Here is a 22,862-nt window from a genome sequence, read left to right as displayed (position 1 = left end):
TAATACCCACCCCTGGTAATCATCATCATCATCATCATCATCATCATCATCTATTTAGCAGCTAGTCAGCTCACAGGTGCTTTACATTATTTTTGTTATTACTATTCCAGTCAGTTAATCAGTGTCCACTCAATTTTGATTCTCAGCTCCTTGGGGAGCATGCAACAAAAGCTACATGTGAGGTGCCATGTTAACAGTCATATTACCATCTCATTGTAACGGGTACACATTCACTTTTGGGTGAACAAAGGCATATCTAAACAAATACACTTGCCTAAGGAGAATCTGCACGTGCTACTTGTGCTTCAGTATGGGTCTGGGTCCGAGAAACTGAAAAATGTCACCCAGCCAACTCCTTGCCGCGACCGACTTCCCCTGATTTGTGAGTGAAAGTGAGTATGGTTTTACGCTGCTTTTAGCAATATTCCAGCAATATCACGGCAGGGGCCACCAGAAATGGGCTTCACATATTGTACCCATGTCGGGAATCGAACCCAGGCCTTCGACGTGACGAGCAAGCACCTTCACTACCAGGCTACCCCATCACCCCCTGATTTGCAACGTGTGGGCGGTACATAGCACCAGGACCCACCACATCCACGTATCATGACATACACTAATAACTAAGCTGTGATTGATGGCTTTATGATGCGACATGTTTCAATCAATGAAAAATGAATCAATCTTTCTTTCCACAGGATATGTTTTTCTTATAAATAAGCTCATAATGAATCATATTCGGAATATATGTGATTTCTATCAATAACTCTATAAATACAATTTCTCCAAATTTCACCATTTTATCAATGCATAAGCTCTGTATAATATAACTGATTACGATGAGACATGAATGAAAATATTGTTGTATATTCATCTTACACTGTAACATTCATTCGAAGTGAAGACACTAGCAAGGAGCTTATATGGCCACACAGTAGTAGTCTTAGCAGTAGTAGTTTGTCTATATCTGCTCAGAGGCTAATATTCCAACCCTAGTTCGCATCAATTTTCAGTAAAACTTCTGTTAATAAAGTCATAGTTTATGTGATGGATTTGTCAAGGTGACTTGTATTCCACTGAAAGCAAGACCATAATCATGAAGGTATAACTTCACATTTTACCATGAATTTGGACATTACTCAATTCTGTTTGGTCAATCAGACGCCATTAAATCACAAAAAACACCCTCTGTTTGAAACAGCTGGTTTGATCGTTGCATCGCCGCGGAAGTTAATATTCATAAAATATTACTTTCAGTCATTGTCGGTAGGCATATTAAAATAATTATATTTACAAGTTTAGGTTACAAAATGTAGAGTTGTGAATACTAAAATAATCACAAAAGATGTTTGGCAATACATTTCGTGCAGAAAACACGATAGAAATCTGCTGCGGACTCGGTTCCAAATTTAATGTAGCACTGTTAAAAATTCTACAGGTAATTTAGTCTACATTAAAACCACAGTATATTAATCTTCTTCTTATTGTATAGAATGCAATCTTGAAATGCGACTTTAGGGAATAACATTTAAAAAATCCCAATTTTAAACAAACTATCATTTTTTCCCAATTTGCATGACAAAGGCACTTCGTTTGAAACGCTAGATAAATCTCTGTGGCAGTATTAGTCATAGTGGTAGTAGTCATAGTAGTGATACTATCAGCAGTAGTAGTAGTAGTAGTAGTAGTAGTAGTAGTAGTAGTAGTAGTAGTAGTAGTAGTAGTAGTTGTAGCGGTACCAGAATAAGAAGTAGCAACAGTGGTTTAAAGGCTATTGGATATGAAGTGGTGAAAACCGAGCTATCTCCCTTACCCTACAGCGATTCATCACCTGTCACTGTAGTGAATGACTGTAGAGAACCAGCAACTGTGGATATTTGATGTCAGCCACAATAATCACTTACACCCTAGCAGACCATAATCATAAGGCTTGGATTCAACCATGGTGATCACATCACCACTGTGCCGCCTAACATCCACCTGAGTTCAATAGCAGTTTGGGACTTCATCTACAAAAGCTAAGTCTAGTATATTAATTAAGCACTGTGTGAATTAATCTAAGGACCGAACTCTAATGAAAATACCAATATGCAGATACAAATGTTTTGATAGTCAGGCAGACATATATGGAATAAATGCAGTATTAGGCTTCATATGCCATGAGACTTGAGTGAGGGAGGGAATATTGTTATATGCCTGTCAGAAATATTAAATTAAACCAGAAAGGTGTTGCATTATACAGTAAACTACGGTTATCACAATCTCAAAGGGACCACTAATTTTAGTTTGTTACAACCATAATTTGTTATAAACATATTTACAGCATATATACAGCAAATGGCTATAACCAAAAATCAATTTCTATATATCATAAGGGTATTGGTTATAAACGTAGTTTACTGCATATGCTAAAACAGAAGCAGCCCCATGCCCACGCCCATCTTCAGGGAGCATGGGTGGCCCAGTCTTCTAAGGCGTCACAAATCTCTGTGCAGAGTTGCGTCCCTTGGGCACGCCAAACCCTATGATTGTGGGTTCCAATCCCTGGTTCGCCCCGATTATGTTTCTAGGTTTGTCAGCACCATACCCGTGCTCGTGGGTTTCACCGAAGTGGTAAATGTCAAAGAAGTGCCTCACTTCGGGCTTTCCTCCTACATTAAGCTGACACGCCATGGTATAACTGTAATACTGTTAAAAGCGGCGTTAAACACTACTCACTCACTCACTCACTGAATGCCCCCAAAACTTTCCAACCAGCATTATGAATCATGACCCATGTTGACTTGACTAAATAAAGTAACAGCTGAACTCCCTGATATCTATCTGTGTTCATCTTGGATCAGGGGCGGTCAGGAAAACTTGCTGTTAAAGCGATTACTCGTCATGCAGACGACCCAGATTCGATTCCCAACATGGGTACAATGTGTGAAGCCCATTTCTGGTGTCCCCTGCCGTGATATTGCTGGAATATTGTTAAAACCATACTCACTCACTCATTTTGATACGCAATGGCCTAAGATGCTACAATTTACTATGCAGAGTTGCCTCCCCTGGTGTGTGCCAGGATCATTTGATCATTGTTTCAAATTCCAGATTCACAGATTTCAGCCAGCAAAATACTATTTGGTTTCTTCAAATCAGTAAATGTATAAGACCTGCATCACATTGGGCATCCTTCCCACCTCAAGCATCATCTTATTCTTCCTGGAAAAATCCCATTCTTTTTAATGTTGCTAATTCATCTGTTATCCTTGCTTCACACAGTCTTATAAATCTTTTATTCTTGATCAATGAACTGCTCTCTTTTCTCCCCCATCAATACTTTAAATCATGAAACTAATGCAAGCATGAAATTAACGCAAGAATGTGAGTGTTCCGCTTGCATTAAAGAAATTGTTGCATTGTTATCTAGGTAAGGGATAATCAAACAGGTTCACTGCACGTAATGGAAACAATGACATATATCTCATAAAGCAACCATTAAACAATATATGTAGATTTTACTACAACAGTGGCTGTAAGACAAATGGTATCCGACAGACACAATTGTTTAAGTGCAGTAATCTGTTTCTTACACACACTAAAATCGCACCAGCTTCGCATCAAATCAAGACATATCATTTCTGTTCTTATGATTACAGTGGCGCATTAATACATGGGTGACATCATTCAGCTGACTGCTTACTACTCCTACCTATTGTGACCCTCCACAAAACAGTTTCCACCATATTTGTGGAATATCAGGCAAAGATGATAATGCAAATTAAATAAGATCAAAGACCATTTATTAAACACTCTAAAACTATCAAGTTCTGATACTGACGTAGGTGAAATCGACTGAAGCACGAATAACTTATCAATTACCATATTCGACCCATTAAGCGCCCAGGGCGCTTAAAAAAAGACAGAAGGGGTGGGCACTTATTGGGACCAATTCAGAGTCAAATTGGCGTAAATTCATTAGTAAGCCTTACCGAATTTTCTTGAGAATAGTGCGCACTTTTTTTTCCAAAAAACACAGCTGTGTAGAAGGGGGTGCGCATTATACACGAATTAATGAGTTTTGATGTTTTTTCCCCCATGGAAAGACATTACTGTGAGCACATAACACAAGAAATACCATGTCAACAAATCCATACTGAAATTCGCAAATTATTCATGTAATTACACTGTCTGGCTATAAAAAGTGTTCTTTGTATATCTGAACTTTTGTTTGTAACTAATTTCATTAATTTTATTCAAAATTCCTTTTAATATTGTTTTAATTAAATTCGGCGAAATTGTGTGTGAAGCGATCAGAAGATCGCACAACTCACCGTTATTAACAGCAACCATGGTCAGATTACCGGTGTTGACGCCTTGAAACAAACTTTAGTTGACAGAGAATGGATACATATATCATAAATGCCATTCTTTGATTCGTTAAAAGTCATTTGTTTTTGTTGGACGATTCCATGTCAATACGTAATTCTCGCGATCACACGATCACGCGATCACGTGTACGGGAGCCTTGACGGTGACTGGTCAGACTGGTTCCATGTAAAAAATAATACCCGGCAATAGCAATCAGCTGCTTCGCTTAGGGTTATTATTATTTTGAATATGTTTAGTAAAAGCTGCATAAAATTAATATGATATTGGAATATATTATTCCTGATAAAAAATATAGTTTCAAATACAACTTTTGCCGATCCTTGCATTTAAAATCCTGTAAAGTTATATCATTGGGTGTGTCTTGACCGAATCACTGGTAGATTCCAAGAAAACGTGTGTACAGCTGATTGCTGTGTCTGGCATAGTTTACGAGAAAATGCACAAGGTAATCTTAATCCCTGGATATAAAACGACGCCTAGCTGAACAAAAAATACAATTTAAACGGTAAATCAACATGTCTGGTGATTTTTTTTATCTCAAATTTCGAATTTGTACTGGCGAAGTTTCTCATCACCCGTTCGTTTGCCGGACTTCTTTTCTGCGCATAATATTCAAAGTCACAAATATCTAAAATAAACAGAATACAGTCATGCCCCGCTTAAACGGACTTCAAATATCCGGAAACCTCGGTTCCCAGACTATTTTCATTTAAAACGAAATAATTATTATATAAATTTTCGGAACCGGGAAGGTTGGGGTGCTTACTGGGGGAGGGGCGCTTAATGGGTCGAATAAGGTAATTACAATCAGGAAGTTGTCTGTCATAACCTGACCTGAGGTCATCACCATGGAGTAGCCAGTCACAGACCTGGAAATCGATCTTACCCATGTTATCTCAAATTGGTTTCTTGTCCACAAATGGGTAAGAAAAATACTTACTCTTAGCGAGGTCCTTATGCAAAAACAAAAACCCTCGAATAAGACCCCTGAGATGGTCTGACCAAACCAAGGCGACCTACTCCAGACCAGACATGACCTTGACAATCATCAGGATATTTTCTATTTTCATCTAGGTATCTGCATTATTAACTTAAATTTCAGATGAAAGATCGACTATCTATAAAACATCTCATAATCAGACATATTCGTCGTCACTGAGAAAAGACCTCAAGCCATAAAACTCACACACCCTCAACGGAAAATCTTAATTGGATATCCACTAATCCAATAAGGAGTTTTGATCATACAGAATTCGATTACTGGATTTTGTAAACCAATGTCGTCATGAATTTATTACCATTTTTCAATTCTGTAAATTTATCCTGCCATCTTGGGTTTCTTTTCCTGCCATCGAGGGTCGATTAATAACTTCTGAGCCTCACATAGAAAGAATTGTGTAATAGTGAAATCTTTTCTTGTGGACTTTATATGATATCATAGAGGAAATACACAAAAATTTGACTCAATTCAGCAAATCTTTACGTGACAATTCAATAAAATAACCAAGGGTCTGTGACCATTGTAGAATGTACAAACTTGAGGAACATACAGTGAGTGATCAAGAACTTTAAGCATAATATTTGGTACATTGACCTGTTTGAAGACATCAGCATTATAGACAAAAGGGAAATCCCAACATGACTATTGGCTAAAAATAGATCCTGATACGAATATGTCTTTACTCGCAAACATGATGCAGGGGAAAACTATAAAAAAATAGCCTGTGTTCTTTGTAATTGGATTGTCATTAACTACAAAGTAACATACATTACTGTCTTGAAGTAATCTTGGAAAGATTGAGCTGAGAAACATTTTCTGTTTGAAACGGCAAAACCACCATTGCCTTGGGCAACAAATGCTTGTCTGCTTTGCACCATTGTTTAGGCTTGCAGCAGAAAGTGTTCTGACAAATATTCAGTGTGCAAATGTGGGTGTGTTTTTTTAAATCAATTCATTTTACTAAAACACTGAATTTTACACATCCCTGGTGAATATGCACCTGTAGCCTGCAGTTTCTAAAGCAGTCAAAAACATGTCACAAGAGGCCCTTTTCAGAAGCTGAAATCATAAACAGTTTCAACCATTTCAAATTTCCAACAACTTTCTGACTTCAAAAGACTTATAAGGTGAATACTGTGTTTTGCAAAAAGTGACAACTAAAATCACCAATCGTTAATATTGATTAATTACTTTCATGTGAGAATGCACATGATTTTTTACATCAGGAAATCTTCAAAAAATTAACTCATTGAATTCTAAACAACACAATGCTCTGGATTTTTAGGCGTACTTCAGAAGGAAGGAAAACTCAATTTAATCCTTATTCCAATCAGGACAAAACATGACCTAGAAAGAAAAATATGTTCAATTCTGATAGAATATTCCTTGTTTTGTTGAAAGAGAATTCAGGAAGCCATCTCTATGAGGATAATTGCTTAAAATCAATGACATCTTCAAATCAGCAAGGTCTACATGGGGAAACATGGAGCCATTATAATGTACCACAACATCAAGCATGGAAAATCTATGGGCAGTCTCATACCATTCTAAGATGCCCTGGGGGCAGTGGTATAAACACAAAATAACCATTTTTGGCATAATGGAACATACAGTTTCTATGGTAACGCTGTGGCAATCACCTACATGGTTTAAGATCAACATATTACCTTGTTGTAAGACTTGAATACTGATTTGCATCGGCATTTGATAAAACGTTTCCGCAAGAAAATAACAAGTTATTGACAAGAAATTTGGCTTGTCAACAACTCATGACTTACCCTCCATGTCAACACACCATTTTGGACTGATTGCCATGAGCGATGGCTGTTGTAGAGTTGAATACATTTCTTTCTGCATCATCTGTGTTGCGGAGGTACCATTATGTTCCTTAAATTAATATTAAATGCTATTAAGCAAACCTAAGAAACTCCCAGGTGTCTAAAAGTCACATTAATTTATGAGACAAGCTCATTCTCAGAAGTACCATCAGAAAGGTCAGAGTTATGCAAACCGTGCATACCTATTTTTGCATTTATACCTCCATAAACACAAAATAACATTGAAGTCAATTGTTATAAATAAATAAGTAAAAAAATAATGGTTTCACTTACTGCTTATTGATAATTAACACATAAAACTGTAGACAACCACACCAAATCAGTTACATCAATCAGCGCAATATTGCAACACAAGCCCCACCCACTCTATTTTCAGCCAATCAGGAAAATAGTATGCATGGCCTAAATGGCATGGCCTAAATTGCTTGGTTAGCCAATCAAATGCCAAAGAATCACTTGTAATTTATTTTTTGCCATATATATAAGATGAAGGGTTAATGGTTGACCTTCTAGTGCCACATATCCTGTCACTTATAGAAGATGAAGGGTTAATGGTTGACCTTCTAGTGCCACATATCCTGTCACTTATAAAAGATGAAGGGTTAATGGTTGACCTTCTAGTGTCATATATCCTGTCATATATAGAAGATGAAGGGTTAATGGTTGACCTTCTAGTGCCATATATCCTGTCACATATAAAAGATTAAGGGTTGATGGTTACCCCGTCCAATAAGCAATACTTTAAGTTTACACCAGACCTCCATTCAATAAACACCAGACCTCTACTCAGTAAACACCTGAATCCAATCTAAACAAAACAAATGCATACCAGGCCAACCAATATACACCAATCCAGTCAATATACACCAAACTCCAATACACATTAGTCCATTCAGTACACATCAGACCAGTCAATGCACACTAAGCCAGTCAATATGCACCAGGCCAGTCAATATACATCAAACTCCAATACATACCTCGCCTGTCAATATACACTTGAATCCAATACATTCCAGGCCTGTCAATATACATCAAACTCCAATACATACCTGACCTGTCAATATACATCAAACTCCAATACATACCTGGCCTGTCAATAGACACTTGAATCCAATACATTTCAGGCCTGTCAATATACATCAAATTCCAATACATACCTGGCCTGTCAATATACACCAGACCAGTCAATATACACCAGGCCTGTCAATAAACACCAAACTCCAATACATACCAGGCCTGTCAATATACATCAAACTCCAATACATACCAGGCTAGTCAATATACATCAAACTCCAATACATACCAGGCTAGTCAATATACATCAAACTCCAATACATGCCAGGCCTGTCAATATACATCAAACTCCAATACAAACCAGGCCAGTCAATATACACCAAACTCCAATACATACCAGGCCTGTCAATATACACCAAACTCCATTACATACCAGGCCTGTCAATATACACCAAACTCAGGCCAGTCAATATACACCAAACTCCAATACATACAAGGCCAGTCAATATACATGAAGCCAGGGAATATACACAAAACTCCAACACACACCAGGCCTGTCAATATACATGAAACCAGGCAATATCAAATACACATTAATCCATTCAGTACACAACAGACCAGTCAATATACAACATATTACAATACACACCAGGTCATTCGGTACACACCAGGCCAGTCAATATACACAAAGCCAGTCAATATACACCATACTCCAACACATATGAGGTCAGTCAATACACACCAGACCATTCAATACACACCAGGTCAGTCAATACACACCACACCATTCAATACATACCAGGTCAGTCAATACACACCACACCATTCAATACACACCTGGTCAGTCAATACACACTACACCATCCAACACACACCAGGTCAGTCAATACACACCACACCATTCAATACACACACCTCCAGTGCACATCACATTTCCAATATACGTCATACCTCCTAAACACATCAGACTTCCAATACACAATTGTCCATGCCATTACAGATTAACTATAGTTGTATGAAAGAATCGAATGTTCTTAACTTCTTTCGAGTGGTCCATCATAGCTTCACTTTTGAGGAAAATTTACATGTGGAAAAAGAACATAAATTCATCAACAAAATCTACATGAAACAATTTTTAATAAACCCATTCAGCCCAGATACAAAATCAATGGTAAGACTTAAAAGTAAAGACTGTGACAATCAAAGTTGATCGCAAAATCCATGTATTGATTGCCTCGTTGAGAAGACTTATCCAGCTCACTTGACAAAGTCAAATGAGAACAAGAAAATAAATATGTGCAATTACTACACTTTTCTATCTAATTAACACTGAAGGAGTACTGCTAGGGGTGAAATGTACAAGATATTGACCACCTCTTAGCATAATGTTACATAATACATAGCAGGGAATTATGAGCAATAATGACCTACCTGGTTTGATACAATCTCTTCACACTGTGTCCGCTGTCTGGAACTCTCACATTGTTCGCCATTGTTTGTCCGTGATTGTGACATTGTGGATTCCACTTGTGACTTCCCAGCAACGATAGTTACACTGCATCCATTGGTGATTCCTCCTGCAATTTTCATGGTTTTACCAAAATGACATCAGCTGCTGAACTCGGAACCAGTGTGGATCCAAAATACTTCCCTCTTTGAGAAACGTGGATTCTATCACGTTTGCGGTTGATCTCATACGTCTTAGTGTTAACATGTAAATGAAAAATCCCAAACTCATCAGTTTATTACAGAACCTGGAGACAATAATCCTATGGAACGATCATTTCACAAAAGCTTGTATGGCTAGACATGGTTCCTGCCATGCACTCAAGCCAGTCACTGGAACAGATCTCCTGGAATTTACTTGGTTTCCAAGCAACACAGAAAATTCATGCGACATGAAGTGAATGTGAAATTTGTCAGCGAAACAGATGCATGCCTGTGATGAAAGAATCAGAGACATGTGCAATCAGTTACACATATGATAAGGTAAATGGTGTCTATCACCTCCTGGGATGTTCCAACACACGCTGGTCTCATGGATCAATACAGACAGTAGATGGGGGTGGGAGTGGATAGATGTTGTGTCTATCACTTGGGATGCTCCAGCAGACACTGGTCTCATGCATGAATCAATACAGACAGTAGATGGGGTGGGGGTGGGGGTGGGGGTGGGGGTGGGGGTGTCTATCACCTGGGGTGTTCCAACACACGCTTGTCTCATGGATCAATACAGACAGTAGATGGGGTGGGGGTGGGGGTGGGGGTGGGGGTGGGGGTGTCTATCACCTGGGGTGTTCCAACACACGCTTGTCTCATGGATCAATACAGACAGTAGATGGGGTGGGGGTGGGGGTGGGGGTGGGGGTGGGGGTGTCTATAACCTGGGGTGTTCCAACACACGCTTGTCTCATGGATCAATACAGACAGTAGATGGGGTGGGTGGGTAGGTGTTGCGTCTATCACCTGGGATGCTCCAACACACACTGGTCTCATGCATGGATCAATACAGACAGTCGATGGTGGGGGTGGTAGATGTTGTCTATCACTTGGGATGTTCCAACACACGCTTGTCTCATGGATCAACACAGACAGTAGATGGGGTGGGGGTGGGTAGATGTTGTGTCTATCACCTGGGATGTTCCAACACACACTGGTCTCATGGATCAATACAGACAGTAGATGGGGTGGGGGTGGGGAGGTGTTGTGTCTATCACCTGGGATGTTCCAACACACACTGGTCTCATGGATCAATACAGACAGTAGATGGGGTGGGGGTGGGGAGGTGTTGTGTCTATCACCTGGGATGTTCCAACACACGCTGGTCTCATGGATCAATACAGACAGTAGATGGGGTGGGGGTGGGGGTGGGGGTGTCTATAACCTGGGGTGTTCCAACACACGCTGGTCTCATGGATCAATACAGACAGTAGATGGGGTGGGGGTGGGGGTGGGGGTGTCTATAACCTGGGGTGTTCCAACACACGCTGGTCTCATGGATCAATACAGACAGTAGATGGGGTGGGGGTGGGGAGGTGTTGTGTCTACCACCTGGGATGTTCCAACACACACTGGTCTCATGGATCAATACAGACAGTAGATGGGGTGGGGGTGGTAGATGTTGTGTCTATCACCTGGGATGTTCCAACACACGCTGGTCTCATGGATCAATACAGACAGTAGATGGGGGTGGGGGTGGGTAGATGTTGTGTCTATCACCTGGGATGTTCCAACACACACTGGTCTCATGGATCAATACAGACAGTAGATGGGGTGGGGGTGGTAGATGTTGTGTCTATCACCTGGGATGTTCCAACACACACTGGTCTCATGGATCAATACAGACAGTAGATGGGGTGGGGGTGGGGGTGTCTATCACCTGGGGTGTTCCAACACACGCTTGTCTCATGGATCAATACAGACAGTAGATGGGCTGGGGTGGGGTGGGGTAGATGTTGTGTCTATCACCTGGGATGTTCCAACACACACTGGTCTCATGGATCAATACAGACAGTAGATGGGGTGGGGGTGGGGGTGGGGGTGTCTATAACCTGGGGTGTTCCAACACACGCTGGTCTCATGGATCAATACAGACAATAGATGGGGTGGGGGTGGGGAGGTGTTGTGTCTACCACCTGGGATGCTCCAACACACGCTTGTCTCATGGATCAATACAGACAGTAGATGGGGGTGGGGGTGGTAGATGTTGTGTCTATCACCTGGGATGTTCCAACACACACTGGTCTCATGGATCAATACAGACAGTAGATGGGGGTGGGGGTGGTAGATGTTGTGTCTATCACCTGGGATGTTCCAACACACACTGGTCTCATGGATCAATACAGACAGTAGATGGGGGTGGGGGTGGTAGATGTTGTGTCTATCACCTGGGGTGTTCCAACACACACTGGTCTCATGGATCAATACAGACAGTAGATGGGGTGGGGGTGGTAGATGTTGTGTCTATCACCTGGGATGTTCCAACACACACTGGTCTCATGGATCAATACAGACAGTAGATGGGGTGGGGGTGGTAGATGTTGTGTCTATCACCTGGGGTGTTCCAACACACACTGGTCTCATGGATCAATACAGACAGTAGATGGGGTGGGGGTGGGGAGGTGTTGTCTCTACCACCTGGGATGCTCCAACACACGCTGGTCTCATGGATCAACACAGACAGTAGATGGGGTGGGGGTGGGGGTGTCTATAACCTGGGATGCTCCAACACACGCTTGTCTCATGCATGGATCAATACAGACAGTAGATGGGGGTGGGGTTGGGGAGGTGTTGTGTCTATCACCTGGGATGTTCCAACACACACTGGTCTCATGGATCAATACAGACAGTAGATGGGGTGGGGGTGGGGAGGTGTTGTGTCTACCACCTGGGATGCTCCAGCACACGCTTGTCTCATGCATGGATCAATACAGACAGTAGATTAAAGTTTGTAAACTTATAATGTATGTTATTTTTTCTTCTAAACATAATGTTCAAGATGTAAATTGAACTATGCAACCAGAATATTCAAAGTAGTTATTAAGACGAAAAAAACCTTTTGTTTCATGAAGCCATACGTAGATAGAGGCTGGAACACTGACGCCCACACGTTCCCCCTTGCCCTCACCAACTCCCAGACCCCCACCCGCAACCTGGCTCTCACCCCCAACCATACCCTTGCAAACACCTACAGTCACACCCTCACCAAAGACCTCTACACCCATGCCCACGCCCATACCTTCACCCACACCAACACTCTCAGCCTGGCCCACACCCACACCCTTATCCTTGCCCACAGCCTGGCCCACACCAACACCCTTATCCTTGCCCACAGCCTGGCCCACACCCTCATCCTCATCTTTCCCCTCTGCCTGGCCCATGCCCTCATCCTTGCCCACAGCCAGACCCACACCCACACCCTTATCCTTGCCCACAGCCAGACCCACATCTACACCCTCATCCTTGCCCTCTGCCTGGCCCACACTCATCCTCATCCTTGCCCTCAGCCAGCCCACACCCTCATCCTCATCTTTCCCCTCTGCCTGGCTCACACCCTCATCCTTGCCCTCTGCCTGGCCCACACACTCATGATTGCCCACAGCCAGAACCACACCCACACCAACACCCTCATCCTTGCCCACAGCCAGACCCACACCCACACCCTTATCCTTGCCCACAGCCTGGCCCACGCCCTCATCCTTATCCTTGCCCTCTGCCTGGCCCATGCCCTCATCCTTGCCCACAGCCAGACCCACACACACGCCCTCATCCTCATCTTTCCCCTCAGCCTAGCCCACACCCTCATCCTTGCATTCACCCACACAAACACCCTCATCCTCATACTTGCACTCAACCACACCAACACCCACACCCTCATCCTTGCCCTCACCCACACCAACACCTATATCCTCACCCTTGCCCTCTGCCTGGCCCACAATCTCATCCTTGCCCTCATCCACACCAACACCCACACCCTCATCCTTGCCCTCATCCACACCAACATCCACACCCTCATCCTTGCCATCACCCACATCCTCATCCAAGTTTTCATCCACACCCACACCCACACCCACACCCACACCAACACCAACATCCATGCCTTTCCCACATCCACCCCTACACCAATCACCTCGCCCAAATCTTCATCCACACCCACACCCACATCCACATCCACATCCACACCCACACCCATGCCCACATACACACCTAATACCCTCGCTCAAACCTTCACCCACACCTACACCCATCACCCCGGCTGGGTCTTCACCCACACCCACCTCCACACCCACACCCACACCCACACCCACACACACATACACACCTAATACCCTCGCTCAAACCTTCACCCACACCTACACCCATCACCTCAGCCAAGTCTTCATCCACACCCACACCCACACCCACACCCACACCCACACACACACACACCTATCACCCTCGCTCACACCTTCACCAACACCCTTGCCCCCGCTTCACCCACAACCACAACCTCTCCCACACCTTCACCTACACCTTCACCCACACCCAACACCCTCCCCCACTTCACCTGCAACCACACCTCGCCCACACTTTCGCCCACACTTTCACCCACACCCACATCCACACCCAACACCCGCCCCTGCTTCACCCACAACCACACCCTTGCCCCTACCTTCACCTACATCCACACCCACATCCAACACCCACCCCCAACCACACCCTTGCCCACACCCTTGTCCACACCCTCGCCCACACCTTCACCCACACCCACCTCCACACCCAAAACCGTCATCCCCGCTTCACCCACAACCACACCCTTGCCCACACCCTTGCCCACACCCTCACCCACACCCTCACCCACACCTTCACCCACACCCACCTCCACACCCAAAACCCTCATCCCCGCTTCACCCACAACCACACCCTTGCCCACACCCTTGTCCACACCCTCACCCACACCTTCACCCACACCCACTTCCACACCCAAAACCGTCATCCCCGCTTCACCCTCACCCACACCCTCACCCACACTTTCACCCACACCCACCTCAACACCCAACACCCGCCCCTGCTTCACCCACAACCACACCCTCGCCCCTAACTTCACCTACATCCACACCCACATCCACACCCAACACCCATCCCAACTTCAACCACAACCACACCCTTGCCCACACCCTTGTCCACACTCTCACCCACATCTTCACCCACACCCACTTCCACACCCAACACCCTCATCCCCACTTCACCCACAACCACATCCTCGCCCACACCTTCACCCACACCCACTTCCACACCCAACACCCACCCCCACTTCACCCACAACCACACCCTTGCCCACACCTTCACCTACATCCATAGGTGTAATGACCTGTCATGAAATATATGTGTCCTTTATCATTAATAATAGAACAAAGCTCATAATCTTGAGAAAATCAATATCAACACTGATGCCATGATCAAGATCAGCAACCAGATGCCGCTATTCAAGTATCAGAGCGAGTATCCGTTTTCCTTTGATTACACAATAAACTTGAGGACAGCTGAGGTGGCCCTGCCTTCAACACTAACCTAGCTCTATCTGAACAACAAACAGAAACACTACCATTATAACATGTACAATTGATACTCTGCACTCATACATGCCCACTTGAAGTGAGAGAATGTGTTTATGGCATAGTCTCCAATAACATGTATTTAAGCAACCAGTAGAAACCTTAGTCTCTTCGCCAGGCAAACCAGAGCTTGATGTATTAAAGCAACCAGTAGAAACCGTAGTCTCTTCGCCAGGCATACCAAAGCTTGATGTATTTAAGCAACCAGTAGAAACCTTAGTCTCTTCGCCAGGCAAACCAGAGCTTGATGTATTAAAGCAACCAGTAGAAACCGTAGTCTCTTCGCCAGGCAAACCAGAGCTTGATGTATTAAAGCAACCAGTAGAAACCGTAGTCTCTTCGCCAGGCAAACCAGAGCTTGATGTATTTAAGCAACCAGTAGAAACCTAACCTCTTCACCAGGCAAACCAGAGCTTGATGCAAGATAAACATTCTAACCATCCGGGTATGATGACACAGGCAAACCAGTACTTGACTGAATGATAATTGAGTATGGTTTTACGTCGCTTTTAGCAATATTCCAGCAATATAACAGCGGGGGACACCAGAAATTGGCTTCACACATTGTACCTATGTGGGGAATAGAACCCAGGTCTTCAACGTGATGAGTGAATGCTTTAACAACTAGGAGTATGACAAACAGCAAACCAGAGCTTGATTGAATGATGACGTCCAACACCATTGGAGTATGACACACAGCAAACCAGAGCTTGATTGAATGATGACGTCCAACACCATCGGTGTATGACACACAGCAAACCAGAGCTTGTTTGAATGATGACGTCCAACACCATCGGTGTATGACACACAGCAAACCAGAGCTTGATTGAATGATGACGTCCAACACCATCGGAGTATGACACACAGCAAACAAGAGCTTGATTGAATGATGACGTCCAACACCATCGGTGTATGACACACAGCAAACCAGAGCTTGATTGAATGATGAACATCACACACCATTGGTGTATGACACACAGCAAACCAGAGCTTGATTGAATGATGACGTCCAACACCATCGGAGTATGACACACAGCAAACCAGAGCTTGATTGAATGATGACGTCCAACACCATCGGTGTATGACACACAGCAAACCAGAGCTTGTTTGAATGATGACGTCCAACACCATTGGTGTATGACACACAGCAAACCAGAGCTTGTTTGAATGATGACGTCCAACACCATCGGAGTATGACACACAGCACACCAGAGCTTGATTGAATGATGAACATCCATCATCATTGGTGTATGACACACAGCAAACCAGAGCTTGATTGAATGATGAACATCCATCATCATTGGTGTATGACACACAGCAAACCAGAGCTTGTTTGAATGATGACGTCCAACACCATCGGAGTATGACACACAGCAAACCAGAGCTTGATTGAATGATGACGTCCAACACCATCGGAGTATGACACACAGCAAACCAGAGCTTGATTGAATGATGACGTCCAACACCATCGGAGTATGACACACAGCAAACCAGAGCTTGATTGAATGATGACGTCCAACACCATCGGAGTATGACACACAGCAAACCAGAGCTTGATTGAATGATGACGTCCAACACCATCGGAGTATGACACACAGCAAACCAGAGCTTGATTGAATGATGAACATCCATCATCATTGGTGTATGACACACAGCAAACCAGAGCTTGTTTGAATGATGACGTCCAACACCATCGGAGTATGACACACAGCAAACCAGAGCTTGATTGAATGATGACGTCCAACACCATCGGAGTATGACATACAGCAAACCAGAGCCTGATTGAATGATGACATCCAACACCATCGGAGTATGACACACAGCAAACCAGAGCTTGATTGAATGATGACGTCCAACACCATCGGAGTATGACACACAGCAAACCAGAGCTTGATTGAATGATGACGTCCAACACCATCGGAGTATGACATACAGCAAACCAGAGCTTGATTGAATGATGAACATCACACACCATCAGAGTATGACACTCAGCAAACCAGAGCTTGATTGAATGATGAACATCCAACACCATCAGAGTATGACACACAGCAAACCAGAGCTTGATTGAATGATGAACATCCAACACCATCGGAGTATGACACACAGCAAACCAGAGCTTGATTGAATGATGACGTCCAACACCATCGGAGTATGACACACAGCAAACCAGAGCTTGATTGAATGATGACGTCCAACACCATCGGAGTATGACATACAGCAAACCAGAGCTTGATTGAATGATGAACATCACACACCATCAGAGTATGACACTCAGCAAACCAGAGCTTGATTGAATGATGAACATCCAACACCATCAGAGTATGACACACAGCAAACCAGAGCTTGATTGAATGATGAACATCCAACACCATCGGAGTATGACACACAGCAAACCAGAGCTTGATTGAATGATGACGTCCAACACCATCGGAGTATGACACACAGCAAACCAGAGCTTGATTGAATGATGAACATCACACACCATCAGAGTATGACACTCAGCAAACCAGAACTTGATTGAATGATGAACATCACACACCATCGGAGTATGACACACAGCAAACCAGAGCTTGATTGAATGATGAACATCCAACACCATCGGAGTATGACACACAGCAAACCAGAACTTGATTGAATGATGAACATCACACACCATCGGAGTATGACACACAGCAAACCAGAGCTTGATTGAATGATGAACATCACACACCATCGGAGTATGACACACAGCAAACCAGAGCTTGATTGAATGATGAACATCCAACACCATCGGAGTATGACACACAGCAAACCAGAGCTTGATTGAATGATGAACATCACACACCATCGGAGTATGACACACAGCAAACCAGAGCTTGATTGAATGATGAACATCCATCATCATTGGAGAATGACACACAGCAAACCAGAGCTTGATTGAATGATGAACATCACACACCATCGGAGTATGACACACAGCAAACCAGAGCTTGATTGAATGATGAACATCCATCATCATTGGAGAATGACACACAGCAAACCAGAGCTTGATTGAATGATGAACATCACACACCATCGGAGTATGACACACAGCAAACCAGAGCTTGATTGAATGATGAACATCCATCATCATTGGAGAATGACACACAGCAAACCAGAGCTTGATTGAATGATGAACATCCATCATCATTGGAGAATGACACACAGCAAACCAGAGCTTGATTGAATGATGAACATCCAACACCTTCCAAAGTCTTGACTGAGAATGTAAGCGTGGGGAACAGCAAATTGGGGAAAGTCTAAGTGGCCTTGGCAGCCAATTTGGAAAAATTCTGAAGAGCCATAACATTAGTTAACAATAATATTCACATTAATTTTCACAGCCAGTTTGCCCTTTACGCCTAATGGAATCTGTTTCAGTGGAAAATCTAAACTGGTTATTCTCTTGCATTGACAATGTATATTTATGACTATAAATGACATGAATTAGGAAATTTTTAATTCCAATTTGAACATTTTTACTGACATTTGCTTACTGACCCCTGAGCATGGCCCCACTAAATCCCTGAAAAGCCTGTCGAGATGGGTTATAACTGTTCGTACACTTATTGTATTCGGCACTACCTCATGACTTTCTTACATAGTGAACATTGAAGCTCTCTCAACCTCTTGAGGGACATGGGTGGCCTAGTCGTTTAAGGCGCCGCGATTCGCTTTTTAAGAGTTGCGTCCCTTGGGCACGCCAGAAACCTATAATAGTGTAGGTTTGTCAACACCATACCCGTGCTCGTGGGTTTCACCGAAGTGGTAAATGTCTGAGATCTGCATCACTTCGGGCTTTCCTCCAACATTAAGCTGACACGCCGCGATATAATTGGAATACTGTTAAAAGCGGTGTTAAACCCAACTCACTCACTCACTCAACTTCTTGAAGATGCTCATAGTAAGTTTTCCAACAGAGCAATATATATATCATCTCCAAGATGCAGTGGGCTCTAAGATTGGTTATACCATAGTATACTTTACATGGTTATTTGGAAATTATGCCAACATTGGAAATTATGTCTAAAAGGGAAAAATAGAAGTCAAAATGGAAAAATATATATCTTAATGGAAACTACTTTTTTAAAAACTGGGATTGTTTTTAAGTTCTTATTTTCTTAAATTCAGAGGTATTTTAACATTTAATATTGAGATTGTACTGAATGCAATAATATAAAAACTGAACATTAAGACCTATTCCTATTTGTTGGTCCTGGTATCAATGAAACTCAAATTATCGCTGCAAAGACATGAAATTAGTTATTAGGTATATATATCAACATGAATTGAGAAATTTGATTTTCTGATTTGGGAATTTTTAATGACATTTGCTGCCAACTTGGCGTCGATAAATCCCTGTAGAATGTCTCCAGATACAATTAGATATGAAATGAAATATGATGGCTATCAATTGTGTTTCCTGGATAAAGGTCAATGTGTGATAAACAGTCTCATATTCATTTGACATTTACAACATTTCTCCATTAAACCAATTGCATGGATCGATGCTCATGATATTAATCACTGGATTGTCTGGTCCAGACTCGATTATTTACAGACCGCTGTCATATAGCTGGAACATTGCTGAGTGTGGCGTTAAACAACAAACCAACCAACCAACCAACCAACCATTAAACCAAAATATTTGTCTCCACTAAATCTGTTGGTATACACAAAAATACTAAACACAATATTAATAAGGAAAACCCTTGACCATTTGATACAAAGTTGATAAAGGAAAACAATTTGGCCCAGATGACATATTTACCTTGCCAACTTGTTGACTCCGTGGCCATGTGGGCAAGGTGTCTGGTATTGGATCAAAAGGACCCTAGTTTGAATCCCAGCAATACACAGTCACAATAGTCAAGTCATCAGTTTAGCCTGAATGGAATTCAAACCAGGCATCTAGCCTGTTAAAGAAGAGGACATCTTATCCCCAGATTCAGCTAATGTGTCCCTGCTGCTTCCTCAAGTGCCAGAAACCTTTGGAGCAGATTCGGATGTTTCTCCTTGTCCAATTAGCAATAGGTTAACATAATCAAGGTGCTAACAAGGTTGAATGTCACCTGCTCTCTGATTCCACGCCTCATAATCATGACCTGCCCGTAACCAGCAGTCAGTATCACACCTGATGCCCTAAGGCTACACATCCCCTCTTTCATAGTCGCTTCTTATAGGTGAGGTGAGGTGAAATGGGGTTTAATGTTGCGTCCAGGATTATTACACTTATATAGCGACATGCATGCATGTGTATGTGTGTATGTGGGTGCTTGTACTAGTCCGGACTGATGCCGAATTATAGTGCTAGCTCACTGAGATACCATGCCGCAGTTTAACATGAATACCCCAATCAGACACAGTATACTGACTCCAAGCCGACCAGTCCTTGTCTTAGCCCCTTAATGCCGAGCGCCAGACTGGGTAACAACAAGTACCATCTTTTAACGTCTTTAGGGGCGGCTGGGGATCGAACCCCAGACCTTCCGCGCTCCGGTGGGACGCTCTACCATTAGACCACGGAGGCGGTCCGTAGCTTCTTATAACATGCACTGGTTACTTCAAGGATACATCACACCTGAATAAGGGCTTATCCGACGATACAACAGTGACTCCTCAATAAGAGCACAATTGACCAGACCAGTGAAGATTCGGGGTAGAATAGATTTTCAGCAACCCATGCTTGCCATAAGAGGCAACTATGCTTGTCCCAAGAGGCAACTAACAGGATCAGGTGGTCAAGCTTGCTGACTTGGTTGACGCATGTCATCATATCCCAATTGTGTGGATCGATGCTCATGATGTCAATCACTGGATTGTCTGGTCCAGACATAATCATTTACAGACCGCCGTCATATAGCTGGAATATTGCTGAGTGCGGCGTTAAACAACAAACAAACAAACAAACTGCCATCAGCAGTGACCCTCTTCATAGGACAAGTTTTCATTTACTTGCAATTATTGCTCCCAATTTGGCCGATTAGTGAATGGTCATCATAAGGATGTATCAAACAGATACTGAGGTAAATTAAGAAATTGCTACAGACTGTCATGACGAGTAGAGTAGATAGTGCCTTTCTTTGCTTTGTTCACTATGATGGATGATAAGCGAGGATATTCATGAACAGACATGCACACTCTCTGACTTTGTAATGCCGCAAAATGATAAGAAATAAGGTCTTATTCATGCCAGGCAATCCCCAGGGGTTTCCCCAGGAATGTGGCAGAAGTCATACAATCTCATGAGAAAACATGAATGTCAAATGTGTCATAATGAACGTTAAAAAAATGATATCCAGATAATGTACTCCTATAATACACTTTGTACAGTGTCATGGGCTTTGAGAGGAAATTGAGGAGCGCCGTCTGCCTGAACTGTCCACTTTATCCATAATTAATCTTCATGAGACTCAAGTATTTGGTTGTAAAATTCCTTAACCGAGAGAGGGCTGGCGGCAGAACTTGATCGGGAAACAGTATCAAGCACAATAATGCACAGTTTCACCTGGCCCTGTGTTCACACAACTGTTGGGGGAACGGGTGGCCCAGTAGTCTAAGGCGCCGCGATTCACTATGCAGAGTTGCGTCCCGTGGACACGCCAGAAACCTATGATTGTGGGTTCGAATCCCGGTTCGCCCCCATTATGTTTCTAGGTTTGTCAGCACCATACCTGTGCTCGTGGGTTTCACCGAAGTGATAAACGTCTGGGACCTGCATCACTTCAGGCTTTCCTCCCACATTAAGCTGACACGCCGCGATATAACTGTAATACTGTTAAAAGCGGCGTTAAACACAACTCACTCACTCACACAACTGTTACTTTATATCCTGAAAAAATACACTCGCTCCATGTGCGAAATAACCACCTCCCCACCAGCCCATGCCTTGTAAAAAAGTTTGGTCAATCTAAAGATTTTGAAATGTCCCTATCTCACCCGGCTACTGAAATTTTAAGGGTGATTTGTTTATGCCCAGTTCTCCCTTTCTGTAGATGAACACAACCATCATAAATCAAATGAATATTCATAATGAACTAAGGTTGCGATGTTGTGAAGTTACAAGCTCAGAGTTATCCCCCTTTATAATATTTGACTCACGATTTGAAATTTGGGTTAACATTATTGACACCTTCACAGAATCAAATTCCAGGGAAAATTAGCTGAAGTTTATTTAAAGGAGTGAAATTTAAACTGGCGGGTAACTTTTAAGAGTAGCTAGCCCACCTTGCCAGAAATATGTTGAGACTATTATACAAACTCCTGGCACTCATTCTCTATATATTTTTAAGATCAAATAACTTGATACTATGATAGATAATGCCTTTTAGAAAGTGGTCAAATGTTATATTTGGGATTACACTTTCTTAATACAGAACAAATTCTTGTACTTATTTGCGTGGAATAACTTTGAAATAACTTGTATCAAATAAACATTTTGTTTTCCTACCAATCAACATGAATGTTAAAATCAACATCATGAAAATATTGTCTTCTTCATTTCAACGTTATCAAAATCTCCAC

At 42.7% G+C, this 22,862-nt stretch overlaps 2 protein-coding genes across 2 annotated transcripts in view; both read right to left on the bottom strand.

The window, feature by feature from the left end:
* Window positions 1-10,002, bottom strand: part of LOC139449933 (uncharacterized) — a 238,979-nt gene extending 228,977 nt beyond the window's left edge. Inside the window, exon 1 of the mRNA XM_071231546.1 lies at window positions 9,658-10,002. Coding sequence (XP_071087647.1) covers window positions 9,658-9,816 — 159 coding nt within the window. The 5' untranslated portion in view covers window positions 9,817-10,002. The remainder of the gene's footprint in view (window positions 1-9,657) is intronic.
* A 1,718-nt stretch (window positions 10,003-11,720) lies between these two features.
* Window positions 11,721-14,701, bottom strand: LOC139450872 (uncharacterized). The gene is made up of 4 exons (XM_071232708.1): window positions 14,388-14,701; window positions 13,596-13,842; window positions 12,828-13,514; window positions 11,721-11,777 (listed from the first exon to the last, which is right to left on the bottom strand). Exons 1-4 carry the CDS (start codon window positions 14,699-14,701, stop codon window positions 11,721-11,723), a joined length of 1,305 nt encoding a protein of 434 aa, XP_071088809.1.
* Window positions 14,702-22,862: the final 8,161 nt, after the last annotated feature.

Source organism: Haliotis cracherodii, unplaced genomic scaffold (genome assembly GCF_022045235.1).
Source record: "Haliotis cracherodii isolate W230 unplaced genomic scaffold, xgHalCrac1.p SCAF_8, whole genome shotgun sequence".
In the NCBI taxonomy this organism is placed as follows: domain Eukaryota; kingdom Metazoa; phylum Mollusca; class Gastropoda; order Lepetellida; family Haliotidae; genus Haliotis; species Haliotis cracherodii.
The sequence above is the reverse complement of the archived record's forward strand: the minus strand, read 5'-3'. Positions and strand labels throughout refer to the sequence as shown.

Excerpts from the sequence above, each read along its gene's own strand:
- LOC139450872 (XM_071232708.1), bottom strand. The coding sequence starts at position 14,701 with ATGACGGTTTTGGGTGTGGAAGTGGGTGTGGGTGAAGGTGTGGGTGAG. Across the intron at positions 13,515-13,595 it reads GTGAGGGCAAGGATGAGGGT|GCTGAGGGGAAAGATGAGGA; the intron begins GTGGGTGTTGGT and ends GGTGTGGGCTAG. Across the intron at positions 11,778-12,827 it reads GCAAGGGGGAACGTGTGGGC|GTTATAGACACCCCCACCCC; the intron begins GTCAGTGTTCCA and ends GGAACACCCCAG.